Source organism: Coccidioides immitis, assembly GCF_000149335.2.
Source record: "Coccidioides immitis RS genomic scaffold supercont3.4, whole genome shotgun sequence".
Lineage (NCBI taxonomy): Eukaryota > Fungi > Ascomycota > Eurotiomycetes > Onygenales > Onygenaceae > Coccidioides > Coccidioides immitis.
The window spans coordinates 2,376,143-2,391,474 of NW_004504311.1; the positions used below are offsets into that span (position 1 = coordinate 2,376,143).

Genomic DNA, 15,332 nt, shown 5'->3' on the forward strand with positions numbered 1-15,332 from the left:
ATAATAAACACTAGCTTAAGAGAGAGCTTTTTCTTGCTTTTTCTTTCTCTTCTTTTCTTTTCTTTCTTCTCTAGTCTATATTATTATTATTCAGATAAGTGAACCCTTCAAGTACTGCTTCACATGGGAGACAGGCTTGTGAAAGATCTCTGATATTTGAAAGAAAACTATAGCTACATCTTGATACTCTGCCTGTCTGGCTGTAAGACCATAAGTTAGTGAGTTCACCTCTGGTTGTGTCTTTGCTTTGCATGATTATAAGATTTCATCTTCACATGAAGTTTAGTTTGCAGAGATGCTAATACTTGCTAGAAGCTGCTGGTTTACTCTCTTCTTCTCTTCTCTTCTGTAACTTCTCTTCTCTCTTCTCTCTCAGAAGAACCCTCACCTCTCTCTTTACAGAAGATATTGGGCCTTTAGTGAGTAGTTCTAAGAGATTAAGAAGTACTTGTAACTAACAGTTCTAGAATATTATTGCTTCTTTCTCTTTCTTTTTTTTATCAGTTGTTGCTACTTCTTCTTCACCAGCTCAAGCTGTAAGTGCTTCTTGTGAGCTGATATTAGTTTATGTACTGATGAAGTTAGAGTTCTGCTGCTCTGTCTCTCTCCCCCATAATTATTGCACCAGCCCCAGCTAGAAATGTGAGTATTCTCTATCATATTTCAGTTTGTGACTAATTTTCTCTAGATTATTGTTGCCATTCTCTCTGCTCCAGCAGGATTTGTGAGTGTTATAGTTCTGTAGGGTGTCTGGAATTGCTCAGCACCTTCTCCACAAGACTGATAATAGTGGTTCCAGATCATCTTCACCTAAATATCACCAGCTACTACTTTTGCTGATGCTTTGCAGGCCAATTTAGTAGTTCTTCCAGATCTTCTATTTCATACTGGGGCACAAGCTTTATCTGCCTGCAAAAGAGCATGGTGTCATGAGTCTATTCAAAGACTCATACTTATTGCTGGTTTGAATAATTCAAATCAGTTAGCTGTCTGTATCCAGCTTCACAAGAGTATTCTTGTGACTTGAGCTGAAGTCCAGCTGTTACCAGAACAGAAGTACTCTGCCTGCAAGAGAGTTCAGCAAGACTATAACAATATAGTCTTTACAGAGTGCATCTTCACAGGCTTGGGTTAAAAATGTAATAACTGCCTATACTGTGAGCATCTTGCTTGCTCTTTCCAGCAGTGATTATAGATAGTTATTACAGATCTTCATGAGAGAAAGTCAGAGACTCTTATATAATCTTTAGATAGTTCTTTTGAAACCAATTCAATTTGATTTGACTATATCCTTTCTCTCTCTAACTTATTTTCTAGTTTCACTACCTCCATTCATCTCTTTTGTGAATTCAGCTTGTCTGGATTTCTACTATGGAATTGTTGGAGTAGCTTTCTCAGTAAACAGATATTACTCATGGGAACTCATGTCTTGTTCTTCTTATTATTATAATCTTCTTAATGTACTCTGTACCACAGCTTGTGACTCTCTTTCTTTGAGTTAATTATCTTACAGACTGAATACTTCTTTTCATTCTTGTCTGTCTTGAGAACTTTATAATAAGATGAGCTATTGATTTCTTTGCAGGTCTTGTGCTTACAGAGCAGAGATACATAAAAGATATCATGAGTTTGCAGATCTGAAGACAGCTTTAGTCTGTAAACTTGCAAGCCTATCTTCTTTACAATTCTACAAGACTTATATCTCAACAAATTCAATTTTTTGTTAGACTGTATGGTCTTGATATTGTAAAGATCAAGCCACATCTTGTCTCTTACCTGAAAAGTTTTTGTGATATGCTTCTGGTTATAGTACTTCTTCTGGTAGACTTGTGCCTTTATGAGTGATTTCTTGACCTTCTCATAAAGCAATCTCATTGTCTCTGCCTGATTCTTTGAATTCTTGCACACATAATTATACTCATCGGGATCCAATAGATCTGTTTGTGGATTTAACTCATATATCAGCTGAAAAGATAATTTCTGTGTGGAGGCCTGCTGTAAGTTATTGTACATGAACTCTGCTATTAGCAACTACATCACTCAGTTATCTTGATTATAACTGATATAGCTTTGCAGATACTGCTTTAGCACACTATTCAGTCTCTCAGTTTGATCATCAGTTTGCAGGTGGAACACCATGCTTATTGCTCTTGTGATCTTCAAGATGTGAGTCAAATTACTCTAAAATTCACTTGCAAACAGAGATCTTTGATCTGTTACTATACTTGTGAATAATCTGTGTAATCTCACTATCTTGCAAATAAAGAGATGAGCTAATTTCTCTGATGTCAGCTTCTTTATTGTAGAAATAAAGTGAGTCATCTTTATAAGTCAGTCCATTATAATCAGAATATAGTCAAACTGCATCTTCTCAAAATTCAGGCTTGTGAGAAGATCTGTAATAACATTCATGCTAATAGATTCTCAAGAGCAATTTGAAATTGGTAAGAGTGATAGTTCTTTCTGAGATTTTCTGTAAACTCTTCTTAAGCTCTGATAGATCTTACAGACTTCACAACACTTCTTTACCAGTTCTCTTATTCTTGACCAAAAGTATTTGCAAGCTATAAGCTTGTATGTTCTTGCTGTAGTAAAATATTCTGCAAGAGGTAGATTATAATGATATCTGGTCAGCTCTATTCACAAGACCTTATTCTGAGAGATGTACATGCAACTATTTCTATAGAAAATACTCTTCTTCTCTTTCCATGTTGTGAATTTCTTCATGCCTGTCTTAATATCTTTGTGAACTTTGGCTGCATAGTTGTTACTTTGCAGTAGGTTTGGCAATAATGCTAACAGATTGAAGCTGCTCTTTTTATAAGAATTCTTCTTGTGAACCAAATCTTTAATCTTCTGAATCTGTATTGTAATCTTCTTTACTTTACATGTGTCTTTCAAGACAATCTTTATGAGTAGTTTCTTGATTGCAATCTGAAGCTTTGTGAAGATGAGTTATGTATTCTTATTTTGTCTCTTCTCTCTCTAATTGAAAGAAACTTGAGCTGTCAGTTCTAACTTTTCTGTAATCTCTTGCTTCTTTGTGAGCATTACTCTCAGTTGGTTTGCAGTCTCACAATTCTCTGTATCATTCAGACCAGCCTTCTTAGCATAATCAGATCTTTATGAAAGTTCATCTGCCAGATTCTTGATTTCTTTCATGATTAACTGTAAATCAAAAGGCTGTCAGTCTTTGTGCCCAGTAAACCTGTCTTTACAAGAGATCTTGAGCAGTCTGAAAATAGTACAAGCTATCATGATCTGCAAGAACTTGAACTGATGTTTGCAAGCCTTCCAACCAGCAGTACCAATATCTAAATAACTCCACAATTGCAAGTAGTTCTTGATCATGGATGCCATAGTTCATCTTCACAGATTGCATCTTTTGTGAATAAAACTTAACTGAAACTCAAATGCTATTCTTTACCAGCTGTAATAAAATATCACATACTGTAAAGCCAGATGTATCTGTTTCCAGTCTGATCTTCTGTTTCATATCAAAATAATGAAGCATAATAGCTTCCACAAACACTCTTTTTAAACCTATAAAGACTTTGTGATCTTTCTCAGTTATGAAAGTGTTGGCCTCTCTTCTCATCTCTCTTTATATGTGCCTGCTTAGCTTTGCTTCTCCTCTCTTTAAGAGAGCAGTCAGGCTGAGAGCTATCTTAGAGAATCTTGAAATGAAGTACCTGTAAAGGTTTGTGAATTCTAAGAAGATCTGGATCTCTTTCTTACTAGTTGGCTCTGACCAGTCAAGAATAGTGTTCACATGGCTCTTCTCTATAAGAACACTCTCTGGTGTTATGATATACTCAAGATAGTTAATCTTGTAAGCATTGAACTTGCACTTTGCCAGCTTGTAATAAAGGCCTGCATTCTTGAGTATCTTAAGTATTAATTTCACATACTTCTCATGATCTTTCTCACAAGCTGAGTACATGATCACATTATTAAGATAGGCTACTGTAAACACATCTAGATATTTGCTAAGTATCTTTATGATATATGATTGGAAGGCTGCTGGTGCATTTGTAAGTTTAAAAGATACTATCAAGTACTTAAATAATCTCTGTAGAGTTTGAAATGCAGTCTTTCACTCATTCTCTTTGTGAATTCTCAATCTATAGTAGGTATTCTTGACATTTAACTGAGTGAATATTGCAGCTCCTGTAAGCTTATACAACACATCTTCAATCAGTAATAAAGAATATCTATTCTTGACCATTTTTGAATTCAGATTACAATAGTTTACACACATTCTTAGTCTGCTGTTCTTTTTAAATACAAACAGAATGAGTGCTTCTGTAGATAACTTGAAAGAATAAATGAATCTATAAGTTAGTATACTGCTCAGATATTTATAAAGAGTCTCTTGTTCAGCTTGTAAAAGTTTATATGTTCTTTCAAATTCTGGCTGCTTTTCTGACTCAAGATCTATGGCCAAATCATCTTTATAGTAACAGCTTTCAAGCTCTCTTGTTATTAAACACTTCTGCAAGTTTATAGTAGACTTCTAGTATCTGAAGATCTAGATCTGCTGTCATCATCTGTTCTGATTTGCAGAGAGTTATTATATAAATGGGCTTTCCTCTCTTCACTAGCTTTAAGAGATTAACTAGTTTAACCTTCACAAGTGGATCACAACATACAGTTTGGAACTCTAGCCTTAGTTCTCAAAAATATATCTTGAGATTATGTTGCTACAGTCAGCTCAAACCCACTAGCATCTCATCTTTTATGTTTGTAACCATTACTTATTCATAAAATAACTGCCAGTTTTTCTGAGAGTTACAGACTTCAAAGAATATATTTGCAATCTCTTTCACAAGAGTAATATTCTCATGATCTATAGCAGTTTTAATTTCTATAGACATCTTGTGCACCTCTAGTGCTAGCTTTGCAGCCAATTGTAAACTAATCACTAGAGATTAATAATCAGAGTCTATTAGTGCTGATCAGATGATACTTCTGTTAGTTAGACTTTATGTGTCTAGAACAATAGAAGGGAGAGCAAAAAGACTTTTCTTGAATAACTTTATTATATTAATTCTATCTACTTGCAGCTCTCTAATTTTCTATTTGCTACTCTTCTTCTTAGAATAGTTTTTTGTAAGATGTTTCTTTTGGCCACACTTAAAGCACTTCTCTTCTTTTCTTAAAGCTTCATAATTCTTGATAAGATCTTTCTCCATCTTCTAAGCAGATCTCTGGAGTTGACTTCTCTTATCTGTTTATAGTCTTGAGTTATTAGTCTTTATATCTCTGCAAGCACTTCCAACTGAATTGATAGACTTTATGTGTAAGGCATTCTTTTCAAGAACTGCTGTCACACTTGATCAGAGTCAGATAATCAGTGCTACTATCTTATTAATATTATCTGGTATTTCCAGCTGTTCATCCAGTTTAGCTTGTATGAGCTCATTCAAGTTCTCTATGTATAGGTTCTTCTTTATTTTTTCAAAGCTTTCAAATTCTTCACCAATTTCTGTTATAAGCTCTAGAAATTATTGGCAGTAGAGTTGATCAGTTTTATTCAAACTCTTGTAAAGATTGAAGATTGCTTATCAAGAGTTTCATATGTGATTTGCTGGATCTTCTAGCCTCACATATAGAAATTTCTTGAGATTATTTCAGTTATTCTTTAATAGGTTGTTTTTACAGTAAATTTTTCAGAAATCTTTTTTAATGTAATCAAGTTCTGTAAGAGCATATACAAGAGTTTTCTTATTATTCAATTTGCTTATGTCACAAGTGAATTCAATGCTGGAGATGAATCACTAATATTTTGTATAGAAGCCAGTCTGATAGAGCTTTGTGTGTTGTGGTGATCTCAAGACTGACAGACACTTTGCAGATGTTGAGTTAGAAATAATTATATCAAGAGATTTACTTTGTAAGTGCTTTTGGGTGGTCTGAAGAGTTTTCAACTTTTCTTATCATTTTGCTATTCTCTTTAGTAGTTTGGTTTTCTTGTAAAGTTGTTGAATTTTATCTCTTGATCTAAGATAGACTCTTTCTCTAAGATCACAATACTAGTTTTGGTTTCATTCATGGTTGAGAGAGCTAAGATGATTTCAAGATTTGTCATCTTCTTGTGAACTTGGGTTTGTTCTTCAGGTAGATTTTCTGCTGATGTCTCAGATTTGTGAGCTTCAGAGAGTTGGCTTCTTTATGTTAATATTATTGTCAGGCATCACTAAAGAAGAGTGACAAAATGTGAGAATTGTATGTGTGGATCAGCATGACAATAAATCTATAGAAGAAATTGTATATAGAAAAGAGTATGTGAGATAAGAGGTTTGGTATTAATAGCTATGTACAACTTGTAGACAAGATTGCCACTGGCTTTTAACAAGAGATTCACACAGTGGTGGCCTTTTATATGTGCTCACAAGCATGTGACTTAGTGTCTCATGAGAACACATATACTTCCAACAGCTTGTGAGCTGAGGCCCTGGACTCTTGCAGGTATTGTTTGTCTGTATAAGAGGTTTGTAGGCAAATTCTTACATATTGTCTGCTTCTAATGTTTACAAGAATAATCTTCTAGACTGGTATTCAGAACTGGAATAGGATTCTATTTTCCATTGAAGCTTGTTCCAGTCCCAAATTTAGAAACAGCTGGGATTCCAAATATGAAATCTCAGTTCCATGTCCCATCCCACTCAAGAGCTTGAGGTCCTGTTACCATCCCTATTTTATAAATTATTTCCCAGTCCCATCCTCAAATAGAAAATTATGTCCCATGCTCTATCTCAGCAGAGAAGATAGGCTTCCATTTCCCATTCTGGCTGGGTCCATAGTGGGACTGGAATGGGACTGGATTTCCCAGCCCCATTGTGTCAAGAGTCAAACTGGTCAAATTTTGTGTGGAACCATTACCAAATTTTGTTACTTTTTTGATGAAGGTAAAACTCTTAGAAAAATCAATTTGATTGTAAAAGAAAAAAACAAAATATTAAAACTAAGTAATGGCCAAAGCCAGCAAACAACTAGAAACTGTCTAAATGGCAAGTTTATTATTATTATCATTATTATTCTTATTATCATCATAATTCTCTTTCTCTTTCTTCTTCTTTCTCTTCTTCTTCTTCTTTCTCTTCTCTCTCTTCTTCTTCTTCTTTTTCTTCTTCTTCTTCTTCTTCTTCTTCTTCTCCTGCTCCTCCAGAACCAGCTTTGTAAACTGGACAGGGGCTCTAATACCTGCTATTTGATGGGCAGAGACCCTGTTGGTGCCAGAGGAAGGCAGAGAGATGATGGTGGGTGGTGGTGGTGGTGGTGGAGCAGCAGCAGTAGTTGGCAGGGCAGAGGCAGAATGCAGGTGGTGAATAATGATGGCAGAAGCAGGAGCAGCAGAAATGAGATAATCAGACACATTAATTGAGCCAAAATAGTTCAATCCAGTCATAGTACTGATGCCAAAAATGAGCTTCATGTTGTTAATATTGACTATAACATGCTTACAGTACACCATTGCCATAATAGAGCCTATATTACTTAGTATAATTGTTGGTGCCATTGCCAATAATGACTTACACTCAAATAAAGTGCACAAGATCACTTCAGCAGTCTTCTGAAGTAACTTAATAGCAGAATGTTGCCAGCAATATTCATGTTCTTGATGACAGGACAAAGTAATTTTCTGAACCAATTACTGAAACAGAGCTACCAGAAGAATTAGCTCTGTAGAGCTCTAGAAGTGGCAGATCTTCTTGATAGTATCTATTTCACTAATTAGTATCAAGACCATTACCAAAAATCATTACTTTTTGACATACAAGTGCCAGACTTTCAATTATAAATGGGGTGACAGAAGTGAAAGTTCTTCTGATTAAAGTTGGTCAGATCAATATCTTTATTAGCTTTATGCCAATTGCTCTTCTTCAGGGCTCATTCTTTCAATACAGTCTTGTGCTACTCCTCTCTGGCTGTGCAAAATGGACATGCATGGGGAAAACTAACATCTTGTCAGTAAATAATGTGTATTAAAGCAGTATTCTGCAAGCACTCACCTCTTAATACAACTTATTTTATTGCAGCACAGGTTCTTGTACAGGGGGTTCACAAAGCAGTAAATAATTAGAGGGAGAAGAAAGAATTATCAACAGTAGTCCTGAAGAAAAAGAAGAAAAAGAGAAAGAGAAAGAGAAGAAAAGAGAAACTGACCTTATATTATTATTCTGTAGCCAGCATAGCAACAATGTGTGGAGCTTGCTTATAGCAATATGTTTATAGAATATAAATAATATATATAGTAATCATTCTATGCAAGTAGTTGATCAATACACTTTATAATTTTATTATACAGTACCTTCAATTCAACTCATTGCATACAATTATGAAGATGGAGCCAAAACAATATTCAATAAGAGAGAAGATTCATGTGGCATGAGAGCACCATCAGGCCTTGAAAGGCCATCAAAAAGACATATTCAAGACAGAAGAGACAGATCACAAGGCACACTATAATGTGCTGAAGAGAATTCAAGCCAAACATAAGTAATATGTACCCTCAGTAGTTTGTATTAAATTATATTAACATTCATTGCAGGCAGAATAGTAGTGAGGAAGATTGCAAGGTGATTGAGAATAAAGTTATTAAACAGTTGATGGTCAAGTAATTTGTCAAGAGCAAGTCAAAGAAGTATCATAAGCACCAGCTTATGATATCTCAGAAAAAGAAGAGGGAACAGAAGAAGAAGTGTTGCTGAGAAAAGACTACAGAGACTGAGAATAAAGCTTGACAGAACAAGAAGATAGAATTTAAAAGTAATAAAATTTGGTAATGATTCTGACATATTTAGGTCAAAACAAGCCAGCTGCAGCATTCTATTACTGTATATAAGCAGGCCTGGTTCTGATAAATGATAGTCAAGCTTGAGATCAAGATTATGGACCATGGTTATGATTATCTTACTGTAGTTGGTGTGTCAAGAGAGAGAGTTGAGAAGAAGATAAGAGAATTTCTGGGCCAATTACAAAGTCTGATTGAAGATAATAACAGCCTGCCTGCTTTAGAAAAGGTGAAGAAAGATGATTTTGAGATTGTAGTGTCTTCTGATAAGAACAATAAGAAGAATGATGAGAAGAATGATGATTGAATTGTTGATAACTAGAGAAGAAAGTTAGATTTTTAGTTTTTTTTTTATATCAATTTGAGAATGGGATACTATTAAATTGGTAAAATGTTTTATTTTCCTGAAGAAGAATGTTTCATTTTGTAGATGATAATAATTTTGTAGTTGGTTACTGTGCAGAGTAGAATAGGTTTAACTAGCTGGAGATTGTCAAATTTTGCTTGAACTGTTACCAAATTTTGTTACTTTTTTGACTAAGACAGAACTCAGAGAAAAATCAATTTAATTATGAAAAAAAAAAAATCTAATTAAATGACTGAAGCCAGCAAACAAGCAAAATCTACAGAGGTTTCTTCAGAATTAACCATAGTTCAACATGGAAAAAAACAATTTGTATTGTGGAAGAAGCAGCATTATAAGTTATTTGTTACTTGGTGATTGACTACTGAAGCTGCTCAGTTGGTTAAGAATAAGAACTATAATGACCCCAACTAGAAGGCAAAGCAATATTATTCTGATTTTTGATCAAAATTTGATCAGATGACAGAGCATTCTAAGAGTACTCCAGAGATGATTTGCAAGTATTGTCAAATCTTTCTCAGTTATTCAAACTTTTCTTGAAGTGGTACAAGTGATCTGAAGAAGCATTTAACCAGCAAAGATTATACAAAAACTGATGATAGACAGAATAATACTCTGGTTAACATAATAATAGGTCATGGATTCTAATTTTTCAAATGTAATGAATTTTAGTAACAGTTCTGGTGTCTTAGTAACAGCTTCTAAAGTGTTCTTGAACAGATTCAGATCTGCCTGTTCCTGAATATAATCAAGATAATTTTCTTCAGCAGCTTGTGCAAACATTAATATTCTTGAATCTCTCATTTTATGCTATTAAGAATCCAGCATTTCACACATTAATAACCATGCTCAACCCTGTGATGGCATTACAGATACCTACATGAGAAACATTATATCAGATCATGAATGATATATACAATCAGCTATTCCAAAATCTTCTCTTTAATCATGACTCAACAACCAAGATATCTCTGGCAGTAGATAATTAGACAAGTCCCAATAATCTTGTCTTTATGGCAATTAATAGTTATTATATTACAAAGAATTGAAAGTACTGTAAGCATTTACTGAATTTTGAAAGTTTAGAGAGTGCTTATACTAGCAAGAATATGATAGAGATTCTTCAACAATTATTAGCAGCATGAAAGCTTGAGAGTAATCTTCTTGTAATTACAAGTGACAATACATTAAATAATAATATCATGCAAGTACATCTTACACATTAGTTAAGGCCAGCATTGCAGCAGTTGAACAAGACAACTGATTGGGATGCAGACAGTAGAATAATACTCTGTCTTGCTTATATGATTCAACTTGTGGTTTGAGAGCTGGTTTGCAATCTCAAGATTTAGCCAGACAATAATACTCTACTCACTATCTTTAATGAGAGCTTAATTACTGATGATCTAGCATCAACAGACACATTTGCAAATACTCTTAGAAAGGTAATGAAATTTGATAACAGTCTTGATATACTTGAGTTGATTTACTAATCTTTGCTTAACAATAAATTCATCTTGTTGCTAATGTAACTAATGTCTTCCCCTAACTTGCTGCATGTTTCTGAGAATATCAACAAGAGAATCAGCACAAGATGATTCAAGATGTTTACACCAGATGGAATTTTATCTATAAGATGTATGTTCATGTCTTATTACTTCAACAAGCTGTGAACTCATGGATTCAGAACTCATCACCAAAATACCAAAGACTTCACTTATTGAATCATGACTGAAAGCAGATAAAGTATATGATTGAACTGTTGCAGCTATTCAGTCAATTTATCAAGATACTATTCAAAACAACAGGCCCAACAATTCATTTAATATAAGTAATCTACAATCATCTTTTCCAGCATTTAGAAAGAAAAAAGGACAAGACTCAATAGTTAATAATAAGAGAGAACATTGAAGAAGCTATCAAAGCTGCCAGCTTGAAATTCCAGAAATACTATAATGATACTGAGTATCCAAAGAGTGAGCTGCTAGCTGTAGCTGCTGCTCTTTATTTATCATGCTGCATGAGAGCATATGATTCAGAGAATTGGACCAGTAATGAGTGTAAAATATACTAATAACATATTTTGAGATTTTACAAAAAGCATTATGAGAAATATAAACAGCCAAGAGAAGTAATACTTGATATAAATAATATATGTTTATTATAAGTATTATTCTGATTTTCTCTCTGCTAACTTCTCTAGAATATTGAGCAAATGATTTTTGAGAGACTTCATTAAAGACAAGCAAATTTCCAAAATGAAATACAGCAATATTTAAATAATGAGAATTTGATATCATCTCAAGCTTCAATTCTGGAACAGTAGAGGATGCTAGAGCCTGATTTTTCAACTATTGCTTAAAATACATGTTATTATCAACAATTACAGCTCCATGCATCTACAATCAAGAAGATCATGCTACTTAAACATGGAGACAAGATGCATATGCTGAATGAAGCACTCATATTGCATGAAAAGTTGGTCAAGGAAGTTATTCAAGACAATCAAGATGATCAAGATACTCTAGAGATTGTATGAGAAGAGATTGCAAGTCTGCTAAATCCACTACTTAATCCAGATGAGGAACAGGAAATGTGTTAATGTTATCAATAGATAGACTCAAGTAGCTAAAGCCTAATAGCTTGCAATATGATCCAATTATGCAAAGAGTGTTACTAAATTTTGTTACTTTTTCAAAGTTGAATAAATTGATAAAATTATGTTAGAACTGTTACTAAATTTCATTATCTTTTAACAATACAAATAGAATCAGAATTTCCAGTCCCATCCTACACTTTACTGGTCCCATCTCATATACAATATTGAAATCCTGGTCCTATCTCATTTTGTCATGGCCAGGTCCCAGGATCATTCTATTAGATTTTGATTCTGGTCCCAATCCCATCCTGATTCCAGCTCTCATGGAACTGTCCCAATATGCTGTTAAACAACCCAGTCCCATTCTGTTGAGCTGAGCTTCAACCCAATCCTATTCTTGAGACAGGAATTGGGACAGGAATCTGGGACCAGGATGGAAAATTCTAGAACTGGATACCACTCTATAATCTTCTTTCTGCTATTAAGTAATCTGAATTTGTGATGCTTTCTTCTTGCTCTCAGTGCTCTTTATTAAGTAAGACTTGCTTAAAATTAAGTTATTCTTCTTGATGTAGCAAGTGTGTTCATGCTAATTGCTATTATATTTATGATAATGATTCTTCTGCTGCTAATTAGCAGAAATTATTTGAGACTCAGAACAAGCTCAAGCATATTAAGAAACTCTTTCTTATCTTCTTTATCTTCAAAAACAGAAAAAGCTGCTTTGTGACCAGACTGGCAAATTTCTTGAATTCAAGTCAAAGTCTGTAAAGAACTTGAAATATCTTGAGAAGAAGAAGTAGAAAAGAGTGACTAAGCAAACAGAAATTCAGAATCTGCTTGCTTCTTTAAGTAATCTTTCTTTCTTGAGTTCTCTTCTGGTTGTCTTCAATTTGTTCATTAATACTTTGCTGAATAAAAGTATTATTAATAATATGTTGCAATAATCATCTAGACATTCCTGAGATTTTCTGTTGGTTTTCAGATGTTTTTCAAGATATTGTATTCTTTTTATTTTACTAGATAGTGAAGTTTTCTGCTGATCTTTTAATGATTCAGTATTTGTTTGACTTTATATTTCTGTTCTTCATCAATTTCTGTAGACATGTCTTTAGCATGTAATGGTGCTTTCTTCAATAATAAGACATGAAATACTAGATGTATCCTCATCTTTTTAGATAGTTGGAGTTTGTAGTTAACTTTTCCAATTCACTTCATGACTTTGTATGGTTTCAATTTTTTGAAATTGAGTTTTTTGCTAGATCTTTTAATTTTGATATTTCATCAAATTAGAAATACTTTTTTCCTCTCTTTCAAGATTGGTATCTTCTGGTGCCTTTTGTCATAATAGTGTTTCATTCTTTTGTTCAGAAATTTAATATCTAGTCTCATCTGGTTCTGCAGTTCTTATAGTTGTGTTGCTGTAAGTGTAAGAATTCACCTGCAAACCCCTTACATGAATGAACAACACCTGTAAGAGTTCAGGGCCTGGACTTGTGAGCTGTTGAAAGTACATGTGTTCTTGTAAGGCACTAAGTCACATGCTTGTGAGCACATGTAAAAGGCTGCCACTGTATAAATCTCTTGTTAGAAGCCAGTGGCAATCTTGTCTACAAGTTATATATAGTTGCCAATACCATATCTTTTATCTTGTGTACTCTTTTTCATGTACAATTTCTTCTATAGATTTATTGTCATACCAATTCACACATATAATTTTCACATTTTGCCACTCTTTTTTGATGACACTCAATAATAGTATCAATATAAAGAAGCTAATCCTCTGAAGCTCACAAATCTGGAACACCAGCAGAAAACCTACCCAAAGAACAAACTCAAGTTTGTGAGAAGATGATAAATCTTGAAATCACCTCAGCTCTCTTAACTGTAAATGAAATCAAAACTAGCATCACAATTTCAGAGAGAGAGTTTACCTTAACATTAAGAGATAAAATTCAACAACTTCACAAGAAAACCAAACTACTAAAGAGAATGATAAAATGACAAGAAAAGTTAAATACTGTTCAGATCACCCAAAAGCACTTGCAAAGTGAATCTCTTGATATAGTTATCTTTAATTCAACACCTATAAAGCATCTGTCAGTCTTGAGATTACCATAATATATAAAGCTCTATCAGACTGACTCCTATACAAAATATTAGTAGTTCATCTTTAGTATTAAATCCACTCACAACACAAGCAAATTGAATAATGAGAAAACTCTTATGTATGCTCTTACAGAACTTGATTATATTGAAAAAGATTTCTGAAAGATTTATCACAAAAATAATTCATTAAAAAATAACTAGAATGGCCTCAAGAAATTTCTACACACAAGACTAGAAGATTTAGTAAACTATACATGAAACTCTTGACAAGCAATCTTTAATCTTTATAAGAGTTTGAATGAAACTGATCAAGTCTACCATCAATAATTTCTAGAGCTTGCAACAGAAATTGGTGAAGAATTTAAAAGCTTTGAAAAAATGAAGAAGAATCTATATATAGAGAACTTGAATAAGCTCATGCAAGCTAAACTGAATGAACAGCTGGAAATATCAGATAATATTAATAAGATAGTAGTACTGACTACCTGACTTCAATTAAGTATAACAGTAGTTCTTGAAAAGAATATCTTGCATGTAAAGTTTATTAATTCAGTTGAAAGTACTTACAAAGATATAAAGACTGATAACTCAAGACTGCAAACAGATAAGAGAAGTCAACTCTAGAGATCTGTTCAGAAGATGAGAAAAGATCTTATCAAGAATTATAAAGCTTTAAGAAAAGAAGAAAAGTGCTTTAAGTGTAGTCAAAAGAGATATCTCATAAAAGACTGTTTCAAGAAGAAGAGTAGCAAATAGAAAATTAGAGCGCTGCAAGTAGATAGAATTAATATAATGAAGTTGTTCAAGAAAAGTCTTCTTGCTCTTTCTCTTATTATTCTAGACACATGAAGTCCAACTGACAGAAGTATTATCTGGTCAGCACTAATAGACTCTAGTTATTAATCTCTAATGATTAGTTCATAATTGACTGTAAAGCTAGCACTAGAGATGCACAAGATGTGTATAAAGATTGAAACTGCTATAAATTATAAGAATGTCACTCTTATGAAAGAGATTGTAAATATATTTTTTGAAGTCTGTAACTCTCAGAAAAACTGGCAGTTGTTCCATGAACAAGTAATAATTGCAAATATAAAAGATAAGATGCTAGTGAGTTTGAGCTGGCTGTATCAATATAATTCTAAGATGTATTTTAGAGAACTAAGGCTAGAGTTCCAAACTATATATTGTGACCTGCTTGTGAAGATTAAACTAGTTAATCTCTCAGAGCTAGTAAAGAGAGAGAAGCTCATCTACATAATAACTCTCTGTAAATTAGAACAGGTGGTGACAGCAGATCTAGATCTTCAGATACCAGAAGTCTATCACAAACTTACAGAAGTGTTTAGTAACAAGAGAGCTTGAAAGCTACTATCACATTATAAAGATGATTTGACTATAGATCTTGAGCTGGAGAAGCAGTCAGAATTTGAAAGAATATACAGACTTTCACAAGCTGAACA

At 33.5% G+C, this 15,332-nt stretch overlaps 2 protein-coding genes across 2 annotated transcripts; one reads left to right on the forward strand and one right to left on the reverse strand.

The window, feature by feature from the left end:
• Window positions 1-7,006: 7,006 nt before the first annotated feature.
• CIMG_13423 (uncharacterized protein) lies at window positions 7,007-7,967 on the reverse strand (the record flags this gene model as incomplete). Its single annotated transcript, XM_001245691.2, has 4 exons — window positions 7,007-7,491; window positions 7,540-7,585; window positions 7,782-7,830; window positions 7,909-7,967. 4 exons carry the CDS (start codon window positions 7,965-7,967, stop codon window positions 7,007-7,009), a joined length of 639 nt encoding a protein of 212 aa, XP_001245692.2.
• Window positions 7,968-8,867: 900 nt separating this feature from the next.
• On the forward strand, window positions 8,868-9,104 carry CIMG_13424 (uncharacterized protein; the record flags this gene model as incomplete). Its single annotated transcript, XM_004446106.1, has 1 exon — window positions 8,868-9,104. The coding sequence occupies one exon, from the start codon at window positions 8,868-8,870 to the stop codon at window positions 9,102-9,104; it is 237 nt and encodes a 78-aa protein (XP_004446163.1).
• Window positions 9,105-15,332: the final 6,228 nt, after the last annotated feature.